Source organism: Pleurodeles waltl, chromosome 2_2 (assembly GCF_031143425.1).
Source record: "Pleurodeles waltl isolate 20211129_DDA chromosome 2_2, aPleWal1.hap1.20221129, whole genome shotgun sequence".
NCBI lineage: Eukaryota > Metazoa > Chordata > Amphibia > Caudata > Salamandridae > Pleurodeles > Pleurodeles waltl.
Window position 1 is genome coordinate 1,149,389,002 of NC_090439.1, and position 26,146 is coordinate 1,149,415,147.

The 26,146-nt window shown below is 42.2% G+C and overlaps 1 protein-coding gene across 2 annotated transcripts in view; it reads left to right on the forward strand.

The window, feature by feature from the left end:
* The first annotated feature begins 2,296 nt into the window (after positions 1 to 2,296).
* LOC138282984 (fucolectin-like) overlaps positions 2,297 to 26,146 on the forward strand; it is a 77,666-nt gene continuing 53,816 nt past the window's right edge. Inside the window, exons 1-2 of one of the 2 annotated variants that reach the window (XM_069221074.1) lie at positions 2,297 to 2,422; positions 22,864 to 22,967. In XM_069221074.1, the coding sequence (XP_069077175.1) occupies positions 22,865 to 22,967 (103 nt within the window). In that variant the 5' untranslated portion in view covers positions 2,297 to 2,422; position 22,864. Of the gene's footprint in view, positions 2,423 to 4,528; positions 4,572 to 22,863; positions 22,968 to 26,146 lie in introns of those variants that run through there. The other variant, XM_069221075.1, reaches the window with a different exon arrangement.

Here is a 26,146-nt window from a genome sequence, read left to right on the forward strand (position 1 = left end):
ACCATCCATTGGAGGACGGAAACCACATTTATATCTAGTATTTGTGGAACTGAAGTCTGCTTTTGACCGAGTTCCCTGCCACAAACTCTGGGAGGTATTGAAAAAAATTAGCCCCCCAGATTTGTTGAGGATTTTTATGCATTTGCACCAAGAAATGTATGCACAAGAATGCATTGGCCCTTCAGGCAAGCTACCAAAACGCATAGGGATACACAAAGGTGTATGTCAGGGATGCATACTTTCTCCAACATTATTCTCTCTTTACCTTAATGATGTGGTAATCTACCTTGAAGACTGCAAGAGTGATGCACCAAGGATTGTGGGTCGAAATGTAATTCTGCTTTTGTAAGAAGATGACATCATGTTGGTATCTAAGATGCCAGTTGGCTTGCAGACCTTAGTGAATCGATTTGCAGTTTTCTGCGCTGATCAGGAGCTGGTGATAAATTATACAAAAAATACATTTTAGACTGTTAATCCCCACAGATCATTTAGAGGCTCAATCACTCGTGAGGGAAGCAGCCTAAATGGAATAACCATTTTTTACTATTTTGCAATAAGGCTAGCTAGGAACATGCTATGATCTCCCCAAGACAAGAAAAGCTGTTTGAATTTATGCCAACACATATCAGGATTGTTAAGGTTGTAGCAGACCTCAAAAGTAAGGAGGATTTCACCTATTTTAAAGGTTTAAATTATCAAAGCAGAGGTCAGTGCTTTATATTGTGCCGAGTTGTGGGGTTCCTCAGGACTAACTGTGCTGGGGGTAGCTGAGAACAACATTTTGAGATCATTGTTGAGCCTACCAAAAATTCCACCATTGGTACCTCTCTGGTGGGATATGGGTGTTAAACGCATTACCCGCAAGGCACACCTAAGACTTGCCCTGTATTGGTGTAGGTTACAGCATACCCAGTCCTCATAGAGTATTGCAATGCCTTAAAATAAATAGTTGAAATGGGTAAGACCAGTAAAATAAAGTGGGTATGCCATATAAAAGACACCTTGTTCCAACTAGGCCTTGGGGGTGGACAATAAGAAACATGGATCGCTCACCACAGAAGATTTAAATCTTAAATTCCACAGTAAGTTTAAACGTTTCCTTGATTAAATTTTAACCCCTACTGTCAGACCTCTGTACATTAAGGGGCATAATTAGGAGCCCCTAGCACCATCGGAGAATCCCTTTTCGTGACAGTCCTGTGGCACAATGCCGTACACCGTATTTACAAGGTGGCATTAAGCCACTTTTGTGGTTTAACACCCCTTGTAAATCTGATCCCTTTACCAAAAGCCCTTTGTGTGGAAAGCGTGTGCAATGGGTGTTGCTGTGGGCATTCCACAGCAACACCCATTACTTTTTGACGCTGCCTCAGAGTTCCGAGTTTTTGTAAATCTGAGGCAGCACCAAAATCTAACGCCAACCCAGGGGTGGCATTAGCAAGGCGCTACGAGGAAGAATAGTTTTATTCCGCCTCGTTTTTTACTTTTTTTATGTGTGCTGCATTCCAGTCCTTTTTTTTAGACTTTGTAGACAGGTCTGCAAGACTGTTAAACATTACCCTATCTTGCTGCTAATTTACTGGGATTTTAAATCTTGATTTTATGTACTTGTACATTGGAAGTTTATGAAATTGTGACATTTCTGAATGTTTTTTATCCTTATGGAACATTTTATCCCTTTGCTGATATATTGTATTGCTGTGTTTGTGTTCTGTATTTTTATGGCCTGTGCAAGTTATTAAAGTATTTGGTTGGGAAAGACCCAGAATGTTTTAGTCTAGCTTGTAATATGTGAAATTATTTGGCAGATCTTATTGACGCCCATATTTACAACATTCTATCATATTGGTGTTTTTACAGCTTATTAAGTGATCTTGCATTTAGCCTATTTAACTAACTATCATACATAATTTTGAAATGCAAATAGGTTCTTTTCAGCACTGAGCCGAGAATGATGTGAGCCAGTCTTGCTCTTTGTTTTTACTCAGTTGCTTTTTCAACAGTCTAGTCATGTACATCCCATTCCCTGCATCAGTTTGTCTATTGACTGCTATAGTTTTGTGGGTTCCGAATGGCTGTTGTTAGTAGTTTAGTCAGACCTATCTTATTTGTGTGCAGTTTCTACTTTGATTGTTGTATGAAGTCCCTGTCACAGCATAAGAGCAGAAAGCCAGTTTGATTTAATGGTCTTCCAAAGTAACAGTGTTTACATAATTGTAAAGGGGTGTGCCACGCCAGAAGCCAAGAGAGTGCCTTTACACTTTCCAAGCAGGCTATGTAATGCCAAATATTGTGTGCCTTTGTGTTTGCAGATGTGGTTCACTGGTGTGCAGAATCTGAGGCACTAAGAGGATACCGAGCATCAAAAAGCAGTTTTTACTACTCCATGCCCTTACCAACATCTTGATCAGAGCTGGAGGTGAGTCTAAGCCTTTTTCTCTTATTTATCCTATACATTTACTGCTGTTCTTCTCTTGAATGATCCTGTTGTAGGCATTACAGTCAATGCCACTGCAGCTGTGGAAGAGGAGGTCGGGAGAATGTATTCTGCTTGCATTTCAAGATGTCTCTGGGCTCATCCCTTCAACACTTGAAGTGACAGATATCCCCGCCCTCCTCTTACGAGTGCCATAGGTTATAACATACCAAATTTGTATTGGAGTAAACTGTCCACCAAACCCTAGATCAGGTCCTTAATATTGATCTGTGTGGCATAAAGGAGTTCAGCGGTTAGTTGTGTGTCAGACTTGCCCTGGTAGAAATTCCGGCTAATCCTAGACTTGCATGATTATGGTAGTTTGCAAACTGATTTCTGATTGCTTCAGTCTCCTTTTCTCCATTTCTTTACTGCAGTGAAAGCTCTGCTCTGTATATAGTTGCCGCTTCTGCTGAACCCACAATGCCCTGGAGGCACTAAGGCAGCATGTCCTGGGGCACATATCTACCAGGTGCATCTTAGATAAAAAGTTGGCGGGTCATACCCGTGAATGAGTGGAGATGGTGGTGGAGTGAAGGTTAAAACAGACTTCAACCCTTCAGACTCAGATAGAGCTGCATGCCTTCATGGCGCAAAAAGAAACAAGCTTTCTCAGCTGTCTCTCTATTTTTGATTCATGGAAAATGCTCCCACCATGTCGGTTGAATTACATTGCACAAAACATTTTTGCCAGCTGTGGCCTGGCACTCTAGATTGTATAGGTCAGCCATATCTGGGTCAGTGGAATCTGTCCTTCTACCACCCTAGCAGCTTGGCCACTTTCTGCCTTCAAATAAACTATGAATCAGGCTCTTACTTTTTAACTATTGGTAACAGCAGATAACAATGACTATATGTTGAAAATAACAAGATGGCATTGAGTGTTTCATCAACAGTGAATCAAAGTTAGAAGAAAGGATTTTTTATTTTTTTTATTTGTATATGTTGATGAAACTGGACAGCACGCAACATGCACTTTTTTTTCTAATTTTCTTTACCTGCATTCGTGTTAGTTCTCATCTCCTTGACTTATTTCCACCCAAAATACTGATGCTATTTATGTTCTCTCAATATCACACTAAGCAAATTGAGAAGAAGCAACCACTTGTGTCCCTCACATCAAAATCCAGCATACATATTGGACACACGAATGCGTATTTTACAATAGAGAGAGTACCTACACTAAATTATATAAGAGACCGCTGGTTGTAAGGGGAGTGGAACTCAAGACTATGTGCCAAAAGCTACCATATTATGTTCCACTAAAAGGTGAGTGGGACATCTGTTTTTAAAAAGCTGAATAATGCAAAGAAAAATATTGCAAAGGAGCAAATAGCAAACCAAGCATGAAGCCAGGTCAGCACCTCTTTGAAAGACCAAACCCATAATTACAAATGGTTATAACATCATGTAACATTCCAAGCAGTGCTTAATTGATGCCGTTGTTTGTCAGTGATACCTTGTCTCCAGACCTGATAATTGCAGCCCAGGTTTCTACCACCTAGGTGAGCGGGTGGAAACCTGAGTTTCCCAGCTGACCTAGCAGGAAACAGGCTACAGCATTGTCTCCGGCTCATAATGCTGTAACCCGCAGGGTGCACCATCACCCTCGTGATGCTCACTGACTGAAAAGCAGACAGTGAACATTGTGATGGTGCTGGCCAGCGTGGCCCCCTGCACCCATTCACCTCCAGCCTAGAACAAGGTTGTAATCCCCAGGGCCGAGCTGCTCGCAGTGCTGCCCTGGTGGATTAGGATCACCACCAACCTCCAGACCGCCACGACCTCCTACCTCCAGGGTTGTAATGTGGTGGTCGGACTGCTGCATTGGTGGTGGTCAAATGGCTATCCACAAGTCAGGCAGTCTAGTAAACACCAGACTCATAATGAGGTCCTATGTCTGCGTTCCTCAGGTGCTGATTGGCACCAAGTGAAATTGCTGATAACTGTATTAGGATTACTGCCTACCTCTACCTGACCCCTTGACACCAAAGGGGGAGCATACATTACCTTCTTGTCTGACTTTCTGTTCCAGCAGCATGAACTATCACTGTGACAGGAATACCTAGACTCGGAGTGATGAAGATTACTAGTAAGTAACTCCTGTTGAAATGTTTTGAGAAACAAAATGTGAAATGGACTGTGTGGTTATTCCCCATTTCAGGTACAATTCTCACAGCTACTGGAATTTTTGAGTAGGGATGTCAGCTGAAATTAAAAATTTCAGCTCCCAGGTAACCCTCACCAAGATTGGGCAAACTCATAATGATTATCTACTTACTCCTTGGAAATGAAGTAATGGAATGATTAAGCTCAGCAAAAAATCAATTTGATAGTTAACAAATAAACATGAAAGCTGGTAGCAAGCACAACACAGTATCTTTCAAAGCTGCTTCTACTTGGAGCTTGCAATTTATTTGGCTCTGGACTTGGGGCCTTATTATGAGGTTGGCGGTCTTAAGACTGCCAGCCTCGTGGTGGTCAGGACCGCTGCTGCTGTCGTGGTCAGACTGCCACGCTGAGACCCTGGTGGTCAGACCGCCAGGGTTATGTCATGTCCGCCATGTTCCGTGATCCTGACAGGTTGACGGCAGGTGGAGGTTGCAATCCGTCAGGGCAGTGCTACATGCAATGCTGTCCTAATTTTGACCTTTTCCTGCACCATCCTTTTCATGGCGGTTTTTCCACCATGAAAAGGCCTGCGGAGAACAGGTGCAGGGGGCCATGGGGAGGCCCTGCACTGCCCATGCGAGGGCGGCAGCCACCCTGTCAGGAGTTTGGCAGATGGGCAATCCCATCTGCCAAACTCATCACTAGGCCCCTTGCAAAATATTAAACACATTGATGATGCTTCATTTGAAAAAAAGAGTGCTGGTATGCAAGTGTTCTTTTTGCAATTTTGCAACATCCATTGCCTTTCTCCCCAACCATCATTAGATCAAGTGAGTGAACTGATCAAGTATACCTGCTAGAAAGGGGGTTCAGGAGGTTCTCACCTTGAGAACGTGTTGAAAAAATGGGGTTAAATAGTACATTTAGAGCACTGTTTTCATTATACTGTGTCAAAAACAAATTCGGAAAACGTGAAAGGTTACTCTGAAGGAAGTTTCATGAAAATTTCTAGTTCTTCTATGGTCCTGCTTGGGTGGGGAACAAGGTGACTCCAGAACTCACCACAACATACACTCGAAAGACCTGAAAGTGATGTTTAATTTGTAAACAAAATGAGTGTCAGGGTATGAATTTCAATGCAGGAATCTGCACCCAGCTCCAGCACTGGTTCATCATGTGTGGGAAAAGCTGAGTCACCAGAAGCAGCAGAGAGTGCAGGGAAGCTTGGAGTTTCTCAACCCACCCTGAAGCAAAAGTGGTCCAGGTAGTGGCACTTCCAGTATGTCATGTGTCCTAGTGCAACAAAGGAAATAGGCTGTTTGAATTGTAAAATATAGCAGTAATCATGATATAAGTAGACCATTAAACCTCTTGGCCCCAGTACCACTGAATCTGCTACACCAATGGAAGCCACACTTTGAGTCAACTTCCAAATGTGCAGCCAATAAAGAACTAGAGTGCATGCTTCAAGCAGTCCACACAGTGCACCAGAGCTGAAGTCCACAAGAGTGCAAACCTCACGATGCACTCAAAGGAGTGCCATGGGTGTAACACATACCATGAGTGCAAGGAACACCCTAGTACTAGGGTGTGAATCAAATGGAAGTACTGTAAATACAGCCAGCTGGTCTTTCTTTGACTCAAAGTTGGAAATGAAACCTGTGAAAGAGGGCAAGAGAGATGAACAAATGCGCCCAGAAAATGATGGGTCCATGACTGGCAAACACAGCTGCATTGCATGATGGAACGGTGGGGTGATTAGCAGGCCTAGAATTCAAGCATTCAACCCTTTCTACTGTGAGCTGCATGAAAGGGAGAGGGCAGGAAGGCACCATAGCTCACATTATATGGTGCATTTCTGTCCTCTCTTTGTGCTGGTGCACAATGTGTTGCCTTGTGCAAACACAGGCACCCTTACACCATTATGTGACAGTGCATGCACTGTAGGCAGGATTGTTTTTGTGGGACACTTTCCTGCACAGAAACAATCATCTGATGATTTTTTTCTCTTTCTACAGAATGCAGCACATGTAAAAAGAGGAAGACCAAGGAGAAATAAACATTTATCTCCACCTTATGCCACCCCTGGAAAGGCATAAGAATGTTATCACATTCCCAGTAATGGTAAATCAATGGGTGTGTGGGAGCAGAGTAACGCAAGGCAAGGACACAAAACTTTGATAAATATGCCCCTAATCATGTAGTGAGACATGCAGAGGCAAAAGTGCATCTAAATACTGGCTTCCAAGGGTGTTATTTTCACTGCAATAGAGACATGTTGCACCACATAAATAATCCACTTTAGGTTTAGAATACTCTACCAACAGTAAAGTTCAATTTAAAACAAAAATAGAAAAGCTCTTCCTTTTGCCTCACCCGATGTAACTAGGTATTATGACTTACTAATTGATTATGTATTTTCAAGAAGTCAGTTAGGAGAAGATAACCCCACTCCTCAAATTCTTTGATGACAGTGGGTTTGACATTTGCCCCAACGAGGACACAGACACCAAGATAGGTTCTATATTGAGCAGTGGATTGTTAATCACAGTACTGTAAACAAAGTAATACAAAACAATGTAATGAAGGATGACACAATTCTTTCTAATCAAATAACTAAAGGTAGACACTACCCTACACTCTACGATTTTTATGAAAGCCTTCACAAGGAGCATTGCTTCAAATGTCTTAGAATAGAGTAATCCCTATCCCAAACACTGAAACCTAAACTTTCTACACAAAAACTCCTAGTCCTAGACTATATCTAAAACCAATAAATATAAACTCATTCCTTAGATCATCACTCTCCACATAAGAGAAATGATCTAATATGCCCCTTAAGCAAATCTAATTAGTAATAGTTTTATGATTCTGCAGAGTTCAAAAAGTAATACAACTTTATCGACTATATTTCTCCCACAGTAAAAATTACCATTCATTTTGGCACACAGTATGGTCGCAAATAAAACAAATATTCAACTTACATCATCCCTTTCACATTCTATATTTTCTGTTAGGAACTTTCACCAATACATTTTCCCCTACCTTCCCAGATTGCAAACTACTAGACATTTTTTTTTGCGATTGGCTTTTAACAAATTGCTGTTAATTAGAAATGCTCATCTAAATTATCATATATGACTTGGTGGGATTGTGCGTGTTCCCATCATAAAATGATTATTATCTATATGTCTCAGTGCTCTAATTCTCATGATGTTCAATAGTTATAGTTACCCTCGACCTCCTTTCAGCCACCACAAATATTGTTAATCTCTTTGGATTCTTCGTATTAGTTTCAATTTACGAGGATTAATTGTTATATTTATATAAGTATTGTTTCTCTCTTCCTTTCCCCCTCCTTTTTTCTCCCTCCTGAAAATCATAAAAGGCTTTAATTGTTTTTGCTGAACTCTATTCTCCATTGTATCAGACGTATGCATTGTGTCTATTGTTAATTTCCCCCTGTTCACCTTGTTACTTAAATTTAGTCTTTTTGAACACCCAAATTGTAATAAAAAAGTAACCCAACAACAACAATACATCTCAAAAACACTAAATAAAAATCTAAGCCTAGAAAATCTCTTTTTTAATACTGTATGTAACATAGCATGCACAAATGTTATTCAAACATAAAATAAGAACACATATTACATTCACATATGAGGAAACATTTCATTCAAAAAGGTGCTTCTTTACAATAAATACAAATCATACTTTAATTATAAAGACAGAACTATGCATAGCACACATCACTATAACAAATCCTAAAACAATACATCCCTCTGCAAAACGCATTTAGAATGTAAAATGTACTTATAATTGTGTAGCATTACAGTGTCCTCATCAGTTCCCTTCTACTGTCACTAATCCACATATAAAATCCTGAACAAATGTGAAAAATCAGTCTTCCCATATAAATGAACAGTCCATCAGCAAGACCAAATCACAGATTTACAGTAACACTTGAAATCCTGCAATATACATAAAAAAAAATGAACAAGACAAGCACACACTGAAAAATAAAGAGAATTACATAGAAACGTTGGATCTGATAATGTATCTAACATAATTTCTTTTTAAAAAAATGTAACAAAAAAATTGGAAGAAAACCACCTGCTTGAAGTCTTCTCTCCTGAAAAGAAATTAAAAAAGGCAACTCGGCTAAAAACATGTAGATTTACAAAAAGGCCCTCAGTAATCCCACTTAGAGCCTCATTACACGCGGTGGCAGTCAGGACCTCTGCTTTTGCGGCAGTCCAACCACCACATTACAACCCTGGTGTTCAGACTTTCAGGGAGCCACTAGCTCCACCAGGAACTATGATCCCCCCAGCCTGGCGGTTGCAGAGATCTGCCCTGCAGACACATGACCTTGTTCTCCGCCAGCATTTTTGTGGTGCTAACACTGCCATGAAAAGACTGGCAGAGAACAGGTGCAGGGGGCCACAGGGGGGCCCCTGCACTTCCCATGCACTTTGTATGGGCAGTGCAGGGTTCCGCCTGCTCAGCACCATCGCAATGTTGCAGACAGTGAACATTACTAGGGTGTTGGTGCACTCTCCTGGCTACAGCATTGTCGCCGGCTCAATTTCAAGCCGGAGATAATGCTGTAGCCTGTTTCCTGTTAGGCCGGCAGGTGGAAATTCTGGTTTCGGCCTGCTGACTTAGCGGTAAACTCATAACAATTCCAGCAGAGAGGTCACCACATAGGTGGCGGCCACCCTGTCAGGAGTTTGGTGGGCAGGCTTTTCTGTCCGCCAATCTCATAATGAGGCCCTTAATTTTAAAAATGAAAAGCACAAACAAACACATATACAAACAATCATCCTAGCAAATACTAACAAGACGATATAAATACAAAGTAACATATTCAATCTAATCCAATTAAAAGCAGAGTTAACATTTTCACGCCTAAGCATAAGTTACCTAATTGATTATAAGATACATTTAAAAGTACCTGTTCTTATAAGGATCAATCGCACTTCTTCTCAATCTGCCCACTGCTCCAAAATGATGAGAAACAAAATGGGAATTCATCAAAATAAGAATATGTTTTACTTTATTTGAAAATAAAATATGTTACATGTTTAAAATTATACAGTTCTATAATGTGTCAATTATTATATGACATTTGGAATTTGCTTTCCATGTTTTCTAAAGCTTTCCATTACTTGTTTGTTCATGTTTTAAAAATACAAAAAAGTTTATATTTTTATTTTAAACTTCCCTACCAAATATATTAAACTGTGAAATTGCCTCTGTTAAAGTTAAAAATGATTATGTGATTATTGTGAGACTTAAACATATTCACAATTATTTAAACTATGCTAAAGATTTATTAAACATTATTTAATAGCAGGAAAGTGCTACAACTGTTTTCGTACGTTTTAGTTCAATAAAACAAGTTAGAAATATTTTATTAAAACATATTGCTGTTAAGTATGTTTTCATTTTCAACTAAATGAAATATTTTTGTCACCTAAATGATTAATAACATTCTGAACCATGAACTATTGCTCACTTATATCTTTGGTGGTCTGACTGCCAGAATCTGAGGATGGTGGTTGCCCTGCAACAAGACTGCCGCAACTGCTGGTGATAATGTCACAACTTGGTTTCTGCCGACATTTTCATGGTGGAGACGCCACTGTGAAAAGGTAGGCAGAAAGTCAGAGAACGGGTCACAGGGGGGCCCCTGCACCACCCATGCACATGTCGTGGGCAGTGCTGTGTCCGCCCCCCCATCATCGCAGTCGGAATGTCTGCTCTCCCTTAAAGCTGAAGCCAATGCCGTTGCACTGTCTGCACCATCCAGCCCTGCAGCAGTCAGACAGTCGGACAGCCAAAATCATAATTGGCCCCATAGTCTCCATCTGCAAGTTAAAACAAGGTCTAACAGATATCACTTAGTGTTCCTCTTATAATTCAAATTCTAAGAACAAAATTACTAGACAAAATGTAACTTTATGAACAATTGTAATACACATCAACCGGTTTTATAGAACTACAGTAACTCTGTCAATCACAAACTAAGAGTTTAGACCCAAACCAAATTGTCAGATATTTTACTTAGCAGTCTCTATTATACATGTACTCTGTGGTGCTGCCCCAGGCTTTGGTGCAGTGCTAGGAGCAAAGATCGATGAAGGTAGTGAATGGGACACAACTAAAAAGAAAATATATGAGTATTTATCGGTTCAAAATATAAATGGTGAGGTCATATTTGACTACAATTATAAGTCAATAAAACACATTGTAAAACATAGTGATAAGGTTTAACAGACAGCGATACGAATTACCTACTGTGTGGTAATACCATTGGTAGCATGAGGACATTCCTGTGGGTGTAGATGGGATGGGTTGCTAAAGCTGCCCTGAGTGTTGCCCTTTTGCAGTTACAATTAATCCTGTCCTAACTGAACCAAACAACATACTAGAAGGAATGGCTGTATGATAACATTAGAAATGTAAAGTATCTATGTATGTATAGGTTACATTTTACAGGATGTTTTTGAGGGATATATATGTCATGTGTGCCTAACAGTGTACATATGGGGGAAGGACAGTTATTGATGAGTGACTGTGGGTTAGTGATAGAAAGTGGTTTAGAATTACTTGGTTCTGAAAAAGACAGCCCCTACAGCAGGTAAGGTGCACTAGGGAGATGATGGCCTTCTTGAGGAGGCGGAGGGGAGACAGCGACAAGATTGAGGTGCCCTTCCAGAAGAGCTTCTACCAGCTGCATCCTGGAAAGAATCTCCTTAACCTGCTGGCTCTCATCTTGCCACTTCTTTTAAATGTCCCCCACAATGTGTGACTCCACCTCCAGTGCACTGGCGCCTCTTGTCATTCAACTGCATATGAATGGAGGCAACTCATGTAGTTGTTTGTAGTGTTTTACCACAAATTTAACTACAAGTTGTTTATTTCTCAGTGAAGTTTCCTTTCCTTTTCAAAATGGTGTTCAGCATTATTGCAGACACATGTGGTGCCTTCAAGTTCAGAAAGACAAAGAGGAAAAAAAGCGGAGTCTATGGTTAGGGCAACATTTATGTTGTAGGAAAGGAAAATGTTTCAAGTGCGTATGATTTGATTTAGGTGTATCTAATTCTACTACTCCTTTACATCCCGAGGACTCCCTTCCCCATTTGGAAATCTATGGCCCAGGGTATGGAAGTCTCTGCTAAGTGTGCAGAATATAAATTACAGCCATACAGTTAGCTATAGTAAATTTACAGTTGTAAATTAGATTGATCATGAGCCCCCCGAACAGAGTGCGTGGAGACAATTAACATTACTCCCACGAGTAACTTGAAAATGGTAAAAAGCCAAAAGTAGTAACGCTACTCATAAGAGAAGGAACAAATATACACATGAGCAAACTTACATGTTTAAATTTACATTTGTGATTAGTGCCCTTGAAATTTAGGGGCCTAATCACAAAGGTAAATTTACCCATGAGTAACTCTAAACATGCATATTTACTCTTACACTTTAGACATTGCAGTTAGCTTCTGGTCATGTACCCTTTCCGAGAATACATTTACTTCAAAGAGTAGAATTACAAGTCTCCACCAGCTGAAGGGAAGTAATGGTGCCACATTTAGGGATGTAATGTCACTACTTCTAACTTTTTACATGTAAGCAGATGGGTGAAAATATCAAGCACAGTGGTGGAAATCTCCCTATATGAAAGAACAAGGAGAAAACTTAGCCTGGATTTATTTAAAAAAAATATATAAATATTTTATTCCAAAATATACATGTAAAATAAATAAAATAATTGCCACTCTACAACTAAAAAATGCAAGGCCCATTACCTTTTAAAATAAATATTTAATTTTAGAAATATACATTTTTAGTCAAAATTAAATAAAAATATCCTGTCTAGCTATTTTGATTTATTTTTTAATAGATGTAATTCAACAATGTTTAAATAATGTACATTACAACTTAATTGTTAATAGAAGCTTATAAATGTATTTATTTTGTAATAAGTAAACTATTGCTTTTAAAACTAATACAGTGCAATTATTAATTAAACACATAGGCATACACACATAATTTAATACTGAAATAATGCAATTTTTATAGTAAACCTCAATGTGTAAGGATCTCTTCTTAGAAACGGTAGATGAGGAGGGGATGGAGGTGGAGATTTACAATAGTAGTTTTTAAAACTGCATTTCTAGTAAGTAAATAGTGCTGTTGTAGTACTGCATAACACAAAATGCAATCTGTGACTCTTTATTTACTCAAAACACAATTAAAAAAAACAATTGTGTGGGATCGCAACATTGTTGTATGTAATTTAATGTCATTTATTAATTTCAGATTCAAAGACAGATTGAATGTTGTGCACAGATAAGGCCATGAGTTACATAACAAAAGGTTGCTTTTTATTGCAACTAATCTGAAAATGAAAGCAAACTACTTTTACTGAAATAGTGCAAGTGGGAAAGAATAGGAAATAGTCATCTCTAGATGCTCTCTCTAATGTGTTGAAGGTGACATTAAAAATGTAAATTTGACAAAGACTTAGCCCCTTATTTCAAGTCTGGTGGTGGAGGTCGGACCGCCGCCAAAGCAGCAGTCTGGTGACCACATTATGACCCTGGCGGAGCATCCATGGTCTGACCCCTGGCACTGCCAGGTTGCCGCCAGTGGACAGCCTGACAGTGCCGAAGTTTTAGTGCAAGCAGCACTGCCCTGGGAGTTACGAGTCCCCTCTCTGCCAGCTTTTGCATGGCGGTCCCACCACCATACAAAGGCTGGCAGAGACAGGTTCACTGCCAATGTACTTGGCATTGGCAGAGCAGGGGCCCCTCTGGATAGCCCCATTGCACTTTTCACTACCTGGATTATGGACAGTGAAAAGCAAGACGGGTGCTGTCACACCCAACTCACTGCAACATTGCCGCCGGCTCAATAACAAGCCGGTGTCAATGTTGGGGTGAGTTTTCCGCTGGGCCAGTGGAAAACTCATAATAGGGCTGGCGGGCGGAACACTGGCGTGGCGGTTTTCTAACCCAAAGAGTTTGGTGGACGGCCTCGGCCACCTGCCAAACTCTTAATACAGGCCTTAGTGCCTGATTAAGACTTTGACGATCCAACCACCAGACCACCAAGGTGACAGTCCGAGAAAGCCTGCTGCCCCGGCTGTCCCACCCATGCCGTATTGGGTCAGTGGGCAGTGCTGCAGCAGAGTACCAACGGAGTAGAGGGTGCGGCAGAAAAGAAAGGTAAGTACAATCTGTGGACATCAGGAAACACATGTATATGTTGTGTAAGTATAGTGCAGCACATGTGTAATGCTTGTGTTGCTGTATGTGTAAGGTATAGGAGAAAAGAAAGCGTCTCCGACCTTTGACTCTGGAGACAACAGGGGTGCAGAGCACCATGGCAAGGTGGCAGCAGAACAGGAGGGACCCCGTCACACACATGCTGCAGTAGAACCCAGAAAAGGTGAGTTTTTGTCACTTTTCCTCCCTTTCTGCTGACCTTTGCTTGTCAGTCCCACTGCCAGGGAAATCTCTGCTGAAAGACAGGTCACGATCCGGACGGCGCTGACTTGGTGGTACAGCTTCCTGTAGCCACCGTGTACTGGACTGCCTTGGAGGCATTAGCAGGAGTCTTGGTGGTGGATTCAGCGGTCTACCAACCATCTTGTAGCAGGCTTTCAGAATGCAACGTAATCTGGCGGTCAGGCCACCGAGCTGGCGATGGTTAGACTGCTGCCACCCACATGGTGGTCCACAGACCACCAAACTCATAATCGGACCCTTAATGTTCATATAAAACCAATTCTAAATTCACCTCGGGCTCCACTCAGGGCTCCACTCAGGTTTTAACAACAGTTTCCATAAAAACTTATAACTCTCACAATACATAGGACCTTATTACAAGTTAGGGTGAGGTGTTTATTACCACATGTTGTAAATACTTTTACCTATCAATCAATCAGGTCGTACTTGTAGAGCACAGCTTTTCACCCACAAAGGAATCCAGGTGCTTGCTGCAGGTATCAGTAGAAAATCAAGGTCTTGGGCCCTTTCTTAAAGTGGGACAGTGAGGTTGCAGGGCGGAGGTGGAGGGCATTGCAGACTTAGGCAGCAACGTGGGAGAAAGAGTGACCTCCGAGGTGGCAGCAGTAAATGCAAGGTATCTGTGTGAGGGCGTGGTGTGCAGAGCGGAGGTTCCTTAGAGGTCAGTGGAAGTGCAGATGATGGTTCAAGTAGGTGGGTCATTGAGCGTGATGGCTTTGCAGACTGGGGTCAGGAGTTTGAAATAGCAGCTCTTCTGGATCGGGAGCCAGAGGAGATCCTTTAGGTGCAGGGTGATGTGGGTTCTTTTGGGTAGGTTGAGGATCAGTCTGGCAGCTGCGTTCTTGATCATCTGGAGTCTTTGCATGAGTTTGGTGGTGGTGCCTGCATTGAGTGTGTTGCTGTAGTCCAGCCGAATTTTGATGAGGGCCTGTGTCACCCTCTTCATGGTGCAGATGGGGAGCCATTTGAAAACTTTGTGGAGCGTGCGAAGCATGTGGAAGCAGGCTGAGGAGATGGCCTTGACTTGACATTTCGTGGAGAGGTTGTTTTCAAGGATGATAACTAGGTTGCAGGTGTGATCTTCCCGGGGTGAGGAGTTTGCCATGTGGTAAATTGTGAATTTTAAACTTGCAAATGAGACATAACTTGCTGATTTTGTGTTTACCACAGAATTTTCAACACATTTAGCCTTTTCTACGGGCCTTTTCCGTCGATAAACCTCAGCTTGTGTGACCTCCAGCAATCCATCAGGGAAAAGTGCTACTTATGAGACAATGTATAATTCAAATTGCTGGGAAAAATCAGGTGCCACCCCAACCTAGCAAGTAATTCAGGCCCTTACATATCAACACTTCATCCCAGAGACACAGATTGGGTAAAACCATTCAATACATCAAACCCTTAGCCCACAATCGGGTTCAGAGCTTAACAATATATTTGCCACCTGCCATGTTCCCTGTCCCTTTTCAATAGCCAAGGCTAACGCCCCCTCCAAAACTGACTATGTATGTTTTTGCCCTGTATTAGGTGTACTTAGTCAACTTACCCTTCTCTTGGAATGAGGGTATAGATCAAGGTAAAATATTCAATTTGAGTCTGGATGGAACATCTAGCCGTGCATCTCTAGAACAGTGACTTGAACAGGTGTAATCGTTATTTTTTCTTATATGCTAACTTCTTGTTTTTAACAGAATTTATATTCTCTGCCTTCAAATTGATTATTTATTTTCATCCTTTCACTTGCATCTTCTTTCAGCAATTCTTGGACTCACATTGAATGCTTTAGGTGCCATTCTTGGACATACAGCATACTATCCAATTGATAGTCTATTGTTTAGACCATTAATACTATGGAGCATTTTATCAGCTCCAGACGAAATCCCATAAATTTCAGATCAAATTGGTCGAAAAGCCCAGACATCATCTGCTCATTTGGCTTCAAGATAGTATTTTATGCAGATGACACACAGATAGTCATTACAATGCCACATAATGTAGATTCCACTTCCCTAAGTCTAAATAGATGCCTAGAGAAGGTATCTGAATGGATGAAAGATAGATGTCTAAAGATGAACAGTGAGAAAACCGAGGCCCTGGTGCCAGGGCAGAATCCAACACTTTGGAATCAGATCACCTGGTAACCGTCATTAGAAAGGCCATTCCCTAAAGCAGAGTTAAAGAGCCTAAGGATGGTCTTGGACAAATAGCTAACAATGGCCTCACAAGGGAAGAAGTTGGTCCGGAGCTGTTGTGGCCTCCTGAGAGCTTTGGAAATAGTATTAAGGTGGCTACCGATGGAATCATGAAAGATGGTGACTCAAGGTTTGATCCTATCTCGCCTGGATTATGGTAATGTCCTTTATTTAGGAAGTGCAAAGACTGTGATAAAAAAGCTTCAAATCATCCAAAATGCTGTGTCCCATGTACTGTTCCGAGAACACAGTCAGCATGGGCAGCACTTAAGATGCTTCACTAGCTTCATATAAGTGGCAGAGTCAAATTTAAAGCATTATGCATTTGACATAGCACAACACTATTCCATTTATTCTGCAGCATTTGGCAATTCCTTACTGCACCATGAGGGACCTGAGATCAAACAATCTTGAGCTGTTTTTGTCACCAGAATTTAAAGAGCCAGCAGTGGAAGTCGTTCTCATACCTATCATGCCCCTAAGCTCTGGAGTATCCTGCCTATAAGCCTCTGAAGACAGTCTAATTTCATGAGTTTTAGGAAAAAATTAAATACATTTCTTTTTGTGAATCTTTTGTGTAAGGTTTTGCAATTCATTCACTCAACTTGTCAGATAGCACTCGGAAGCCTGAATCTCGGGTAGCAATGCACTCTAAAATAGAATAGAATACTTGTAACATTATCCTTAGAATAGTGCCCCTTAGTTTGCTAATGCTTTTGATTACTCGAAATAAGTTACTGTCTGATGGTAAATGTTTGTTTATGATTATCTTAAATGCATCATTATGAAACAAAAGGTATTGTAGGGTCAGGGAGACCATCCTGTCAGCTGACAATTAACTTATCAAAGGCAGTGCTTCCCATTTGGTTTGAAAAGAGGATCCTGTATGGAAAAGAGCACCTTGGTAATAATTCTCAGTTATGGACAATCTGAAATAATGCACATCCAACTAATATTGAAGAATGCTAACAAGCAGAATATACACATGCTAAATAAAGGTAGTGGCAGCTGGCACTGGTGGTCTGATGACAATTCCTGAGATTCATATTGTGCAAAACAGTAGAAATATTATCTAAACGTGCTTAATGAATATAGTGTTAAGCTGGAAACAGGTAAAGTTACAGGCTCCGAGAAAGACCTGAAAGTTTTCAGTGCAAATCTAGCCCTAATCCCAGGTAAAGTATCAAAGTGATAGTCAAAATGGTGTCTGGTTTCAAGAAGTCCCGATATATGCGGCCTGATGGTTGATTAAATGAGAAAATCAGGAAGTATCAAAGATAATGATCATTTATGATCACTTGATTATTTTCAGCCATTCAGGCAACCAGGATTATACGACTGAACTGAAAAAGATCACATCTGGTATCAATTCAGAAGAAGGAATTCTGTGAATACTTCAATAATTGTTCAGTGCTGCTGACGCTTACTCTTGTGCCAAGCTGTGCTTCTGCTACAATATCTCTTGAAGTGTGTGAGGTTGAAAGTTTTATCTTAAAAATGCAAACTGGACTTAGGGCTGGTGTATCTTGTTATGCATATTTATAGAGTACACTATCACCCCAGAGAGTGTCCTAGTGCTTCCCAGGAGTGAGCCTAGCCACACCTAGAGGATGCTGGGACCTACTTGAAAAAACAAGTCTTCAGCTTTTTCTGAATTACAAAAGTGCTGAGGAGGCTCTTATGTGTACTGGCATATTGTTTCTCTCTCGGAGATGGAACAACTGCCAGATTTGGCTTTCCATATGTTTGGGATGGGAGCAAGTAGAAGCCTGGGAGAGCGGAGAAGCCCGTAAGGTTTGGGAAAGCAGAAACAGTTGTTGAAGTACTCTGGACCTGTGTTCTAGAGTGTCTTGAAAGTCTGGTTGAAAAGTCTGAATTGTGCTTATTTGTGTATGGGGAGTGACTGGCGCTCCTTCAGGTGTGCTGTGATGTGAGTGTGGATTGGGAAGTTGAGAGTGAATCTGGCCACTGCATTCTTAATGATCTGGAGACATCTGGTGTTTTTTTTGTTGTCCTGGCATACAGATTGGTCCTGTAGTCCAGGTTGCTTGTGACTAGGGCATGCAAGATGGTTTTCTTGGTGCTGATTGGAAGCCATTTGAAAATCTTCCTCAACATATTTAGGCTATGGAAGCATGAGGTGGTGAAAGTGTTGACTAGGCTGGTCATGTCAAGTTTGCTGTAGATGAAGATCCAGAGTTCTTGGTGTGGATGATGGGTTTTTGGTGTCAAGCCTAGCTCTGTTGGCCACCAGGTGGAGTCCAAGTGTAAAATGCCCTTCACAATTTTGGTCTTATCCATGTTCAGTTTTACGCAGTTGGTCTTAATCCAATGGACGATTTTCATCATGCAGCCATTGCACTTGATCCGAGTACTGGGTGTCTTTGAGGAGGAGAATGAGTGTTTGTAACTGGCATAGCAAAGGAAATTGCTGTCTTGAGAGCGGATGATGCTGGCTCTTCAATGCACAATGCAGTAGTCATAATGTTGATGGACATGCTTTATGATGGGAGCCATACCACTGCACTGTGTATTAGGTGACTTCACTTAATTTTTTAATAATACGAGATACGTTGTTCTTTTTTAGATCACTGATCTAATGACATTGTTAAACCTTGGACAGAAGTTATGTTTGGTAAACACCTGGTAACTGGTAGGGTTATGGTCGAAGGTGATGTGAGGAATGGATACATCCTGGTGCCTGTGTTTTTTGATGTTTTTATTAGTGAGTTAAATGTGTTTGAAAGAGGCCAATACACTTCTTATACATCTCATAAATATATGATGGCGTATTCTTTATTGTTGACCTTTGTTTACCTATAACAATTTGCAGTTTGGTCTAATAATATACGGTATGTTTGTGACCTTTGTGCAGTTAAAGAATAGAAACAGCTTTAATTGCACTGGTATTTCTATTCATACCAGGTAATCCTGAAAATCATAGTTCACAAAGGTAAACTTAAGCGTTTGGTCCAAACTCAGACCTTAAGGTCCGCACTAGGACGGAACTCTGCCCTGAATGCAGATCCAAAGATAATACTCATAAATGCCCTTTATGAATTCCCAAAGTTGAAAAATATGATGTTTGGTCTAAGTTCAGACCAAACGTCTAAGGGCCGTATTTATACTTTTTGGCGCACAACTGCGCCAACGCAGTTGTGCGTCAAAAAATTTAACGCCGGCTAACGCCATTCCAAAGTGCCATGCGGGCGCCTTATTTATGGAATGACGTTAGCCGGCGGAGCTGACTGGTGTGCGTCAAAAAAAATGACCCACACAAGGCAGCGCCGGCTTAGGGGAAAATGGAGCTTGGGCGTCAAAGAATGGGGCAAGTCGGTCTGAGGCAAAAAATCTGCTTCAACCCGATTAGCGCCATTTTTTTTTACTCCCACCCTCCATTGACATGACTCCTGTCTTAGCAAAGACAGGAGTCATGCCCCCTTGCCCAATGGCCATGCCCAGGGGACTTCTGTCCCCTGGGCATGGTCATTGGGCATAGTGGCATGTAGGGGGGCACAAATCAGGCACCCCTATGCCACCAAAAAAAAAAAAAAATACTTACCTGAACTTACCTTAAGTTCCCTGGGATGGGTCCCTCCATCCTTGGGCGTCCTCCTGGGGTGGGCAAGGGTGGCAGGGGGTGTCCCTGGGGGCATGGGAGGGCACCTCTGGGCTCCTTCCGAGCCCACAGGTCCCTTAACGCCTGCCCTGACCAGGCGTTAAGAAATGACGCAAAAGTGTCTGGATGTCATTTTTTTTGACCCGCCCACTCCCAGGCGTCATTTTTGCCCAGGAGTATAAATACGGCGCACATGCCTCGGAGTTATTTTTTAGAAGGGAACGCCTACCTTGCATATCATTAACGCAAGGAAGGTGTCCACACAAAAAAATGACGCAAACTCCAAAATCTTTGGCGCTAGACGGGTCTAACGCCAAAGTATAAATATGGAGTTAGTTTTGCGTCGGATTTGCGTAAAAAAAACGACGCAAATCCGGCGCAAGCAGAGTATAAATATGCCCCTAAGTGCCCCAAGTGCAAACCTAAAAATAGTACTCATAAATGCCCTTGTGAATTTCCAAAGTCGTAAGCTAAGACGCTTGGTCTAAGTTCAGACCAAACTTCTAAGTTTACCTTTGTGAATCGGGCTCCTATAGTCCAAGGTAATAATTCCATAAATGGTCTTAATACTTAATGGATTGAAAATATCATATGATTATTCTATGGCAGAACTTAAAATGGGATAATTTTAAAGTTACTATATAGTGCTCCTGTATAGTACTCTACCGGCAAGAGCTGTGTAGAAAGAATCTCATGCACCATTTTAGATAAAGATGTTGATCCTTACAACCTCTAAACTGCTAGAAGCAATAGAGTTGGAGCTCGGGCTTTGAGGTTCTTGAGTACTGCATGTAGGACCATACATTCTCCCAGCAGTCCAGAGAGCCAAAGGAGAATGCTATGGGGAATTCTTAGAACAGATGTGAAACACATGAGTGATAAGGTGTGTGATGTTCCTGAGTAGAATTCTTATTGGCTTTTTGAAAGGAAATCTTTTTTCCTGATTCTGCAGTTATGGTTTTCTTTTAATTTACAGACAGATCTGCATTTAAACAAAAAAAAAATTGCCTTTTTTTGCAAATGCTAGCAAAACCTTGAAAGAAAAAAAGAAATCACTCTGCAACTGTGCACTGTAATGACCAAGCCTGTGAACACAATGGACAAACGAAAGTGATGAGGGAGAAGTGGATTGATTGAAATAATCTCCTGAAAACTGGCAACTACTCCTGGTCACATTCTAGTCATTATTGTTTGTCCACTATGCACCCTCTGGCAGAGGCTAACCTTATCAGTCTTGGTCCTTCTTGAGTAGGTACAGTCCCACTCAAACAGGCAGTCCAGGCTTAAAACACAAGAAACCCCAAACTGTTTATGGCCCATATGTGCCTCATCAGTATGTTGTAGGTTAGGTTGTGAGTATGGGACCCACATCTAGTCGTACCTGTCACACTTTGGGTGCCACATTGAGAAAAACAAAAACATGATGATGTATTGCTTGAATTAATCTCTACCACTGGTAGATACTATGGACCACAATCATGTCTATTGTGTTATTTGTCCAAATCCTACTTCAGACATGAACTAGCAATATGTACAACAGCCTTTGACCCTCTCCAATAGAAACCATACAGCCTGTGGACTTGGACACCAGGCACCCAGAGTCACTGCTACAGCCAAAAGCCATGAACAGCTGGCTAAGTGGCACAGGGGCTATCCACATGTATTACCATAGGCTAGGTCTTATGTCCAGAGAGTTCTGTGCTTTGCGGAAGGCTGCCCACAGTTGGTTCAGCAGCAAGGGATTAACACCTGTACTCATGCTATGGGTGGCTAATAGTTGTCTGTGACTAGTTTCATGGTAAGTGATCTGACTGGCGCAAGTTAAGGCCAGAGCACAGGGTGTATGATACACAAACACAGACTATGTTCAGCCTTTCAGAATGTGGTGCCGGGGCATGGCCAGAAATGCAGGACTGGCCCTTCAAACAATTCCCATTGTACATGTCAAATATTTGAAAATCTTGCCACCTCAATGGCAGCTCCAGGCCCAGTGTGGTTATGTGCCGGAGGATTTCCCTGCATTGCACGTTGGAATCACAGTAGGTTTTGAGCAAGGCGTTGCTGCAGGCAAGATCAACCCATCTGATGCATGACCAGAAGCTGTGTGCAGAAGGGCTGGGCATACTAAAGCTTGGGTGCAGAGCCTGGCTACAGGCCGAGTCCTGCATTAAGTCCATGGTAGCAATTCTAAAGACTATACACAGCAGGTTTGTGTTGCAGTTTTTGTTGTATACATGACCTTTCCACAGACAGGACCCTGTTGTCACCTTGCCTTAAACACGGCAGAGTGCCAAAGACAATCCATCATGGGGGTTGTGCACCCAGGAGGTTTGTAACAAGACAACCCCCAGTGCATCCAACTAAATTTTATTTCTACATTATGCTTATTTTGCTCTTAAGACAATCTCTGTGTCTAAAAACAGAAATAATAACCACAAAGCAAATTTATGGTCACTAAACAAAATCGACAATCTCCTAAAACTGGCCAGTTATGGTTCCTTGAGCAAAAGATAGCTTGTGTTGCCCCACACTACAATCTCTCACATTACTTAAAGCACCAAATTACAGGACTCAAAATATTATACAATGCATTAGATACCAAAACAGCCATACTAATAAATTATACTGTATATATTGTTATGTCATTGATAATGCTAAGGTGATATGTGATCTCATCAGTGATGTCATTATTGACATTGGTGATATCATCTGTCAAGTCATGGTAACACCATGCACATTGCATGTTGGTGCATGTTATGGTTTGTAAAATGGGGGCTGCAGGAAAGGCACCAAGAGATGATTGTTGACTTGGGCATATTGGGGTTTACCTCTGCAGGGGGTGTGAGCAAGGAGTGAGTTCAGTGGGATAGGATATCATATAACATGTTCATCTGTGAGATTTGTTTTCTCCCATAGGATGGAAACTGCACTAATTCTCCTGCTTGGTATTTTAATAACGATTCAAGCAAGTGAAAGCGCCAAATGTAAAGAATGTGAAAAATGTCGTCCTCCAGCTACCGGTAAGCAAGCACTGAAATCACAACATGAACTCGACTGGCAAAATTCAGAATTAGCATTTTTCAAACAAGGCAGAGTAACAGTCTGAGAGATTTTGCTAGAAGGCTCATACCTTTCATGGATCTGATTGCAGCCTGGCATAAGGTGTGGTTTGGAGATTTTATATTTATCCTAAGTAATGTAATAATGGAGCTACTGTGTCTGCCTTCTGAAAAAGGAGTTGAGCCTTCCTATACACACCACTGGCAGCTGGCAACTACCAAGAGTGGTCGGGCAGGCAAATAGGTGCTGGGTCCATGCATGTGTCTTCCTCGCTCCGGCACGGGTTTCTTCTTCTCTGTCTAGGCTCAAGCACGGGTCCCATCCACCTCCCTTAACCAAGCCTGGCAGTGCTCTTATGCTGTTTACCAGCATGAGTGAAGTGGCAGGGTTGGTGGGTATCTGCCTTCCTCAGTGCTCTCAGGGGCACTGGAGGCCTGTGCTTGGTCTCAACACAGCTGTCTAAGGCAGGTGGTGTTTAGAGGTTTCAAGTGCACATGTCTGGCCAGAAGTTGCAAGATTGCCAGGCCAAAGAGACATGCACACTTTAAACTTAAGTGCACAGGCAGCCCACCACTCCTCCCTGCTGCTGCCACTCAGCCCGCCTACCCCGTCCTGACACTCGGTTCGGGATGGGTTGAGGAAAAATAAAATGGTAATAAAATAACTGAATTACCATTTTTTTTCCATCTCTGGGCAGTGTCTCGGTGCATGTTTGTCAGTGTGACGATGCTGCTCTGCTCCAATAGAGGAGGCACCCCTAGTGCACCCAAATGTTGTGTGTAGCAAAACATGTTTAATAAAGGAAGCTATTTGGCCTGCACCCCTCCAGAATAAGGTTTATACCAAAGAACAGAAGCTCTATCTCTCATTCCTTTCAGGGCCTCTCCTAAAAATCAATAAACCACAAATCTCTATTTAAAAAAAAAAAATCAAAGCAATGTTCTATCTCTCGAAGTTTCTATTGTTCACACCTGGCCAAAAGGTAGCTGATCTCTTGTAAAGGTAGAGTTGATACCAAGAAATGTATGCAGGCCCCACAGCCCCTGCAGAACACTGGGTGGCCATATCCTTTGGGGGTCCCCACTTAGGGTCTGATTTAGATGTTGGCTGTGTTACTGTCAAGCCATGTCAGTAGCAGCTAGTAGACTGTCAAGGTAGCAGTGTTCCACCCACCGTATTTAGATGTCACAGTCCTGTAGGCAGAGTGCTGGCAGTGGTTCGCTGACAGCAGGAGACGGTAGCGGAACTCACTTCACTGCATACAAGGGCAGCAGCTTTGGAATAGAGGTTAGTGAGACACACACACACCGGCCCTTGGCTATAGGTGCACCCCCGTACTACACACTACACAATAAAACACATACATACATTTACCCCTTGCCAGTCCAACACAACACAACCCATACATGCTGAAAACACACATTGTCACATTTCCATGTCACAACATACATAGACCATTGGCACCATACCCACACACCGCATAACCAAAACAAGGAACACAACTACATACTCAGCTACACAAACCCACACACACCCACACCACACCCTGCCAATCACATAACATAAATCAATACACATACTGACTCATGGAAACAATTAGCAGAACAACATGACAGGTACAGGTTCCCTGGCAGGTGGGAATGTACCATTATTGTGGTGCCAAAATTCATTTTCTGATGAATACTGCCACTATAGTGACAGTTGTGTATGTGTGCAGTATGTGTTGTGTACCCATGTGTCCCCACCCATGACTGACACACTTGTGTCCCTGACATACGTATGTTACAATGATTTAAAAAAATGACTGTGACATATATATGTCTCTAGTGGTCCCCACCTCCCACGCAGTGCCCACCCAACATACCGTGACAATGCAGCATCCCCACCTTGTAGCCATCAATGGGTGGATCGTGTTTTATCAGTGGGTTGGTCGCAGCAGCAAGGGCAGGTATTGTCCAGTTGTGACCAGTCAAAGACAGCAGGGGAAAGTGGTGAAAGCATGAATTTCACTCCCTTTCCTCCTAATCTGTCAACTAAGGAGTTGCAGTCAGACTGCCACTTTTTCCTTGGCGAATAAGGCACATCTATATCTGCATGGCTGGAAAGCTGGCTGTAATCCCAATGGCATCCCCTTTTCACTTTCCTGCCATCAACAGGGCCGATGTTTCTTAGCGGAGACTGCAGTTCGAATGCGGTCTTTCATCTGTGGGACCGCAAAAATCTTAGGATGTCAGGTGGACCGTCCAGGCGGTGGGCGGGTTTACAGCTGAAAAGTCAATGGAGGGACAATTACTGCCAACATTTAAATTGGGCCCTCAGTCTTAGAACTATGAATATTAGTGGGATATGGAAGTCTCAAGTGCTTCATATCAGATTATGCAAGAAGCCCCAGGAAGCCCCATTATCTTGTGTTACGCTACTAGTGAAGACAAAGACCACATGTAATTTTGACTCAATTGCTCATTATGAGCTAGGTGGTTCCACCATGGGACCGCTAAAGACACGGGGAGGACACCACCACCATGGCATTAACGATCCCCTGAGAGTATTACAATGTTCCTGACGGACTGACCAGCGGGAACATTGTGATATGCATTCCCGCCGGGCTGCTCAGCTGGAATGCATATCATTCCTCTGTTAAAGGAGCTGAGGCCCATATTCAAGCACCCCAGCACCCTCAGAATGGGCAATGTATGCAAAGTAGACAGTACGCATTCTAAGGGTGCTGGGCAGGGGGACCCCTACACAGCCCATGTCCTGTGGCCCCCGGCACTGGCTTTCTACCAGCCTTTTCATGGCAGGATCCCCACCATGAAAAGGCTGGTGAAAATTAGGGTTGTAATTAGCCAGGCAGCACTGAGTTCAGCGTCCCCATGGCTGGTTACAAGCTTGACTGCCATCATCCCATTGGGTTCTATAATCCTGGCAGGGATGGAGGTCTTTAGGCAGGTCCATCCGCCAATGTTGTAATGTGTCTGACCACCACTGCTGCGGCAGTCCCCACCATGGGCTTGGACTTCATGGTCTGAGATTGCTGACAGTCAGCTTCGCTCCTCAAATGCATTGCAGACCACATCTACTTTGCCTGCTGCAACACTTTGAGATTTGTTTGTTCGCCCATAAACCCCCCTTGACTGGA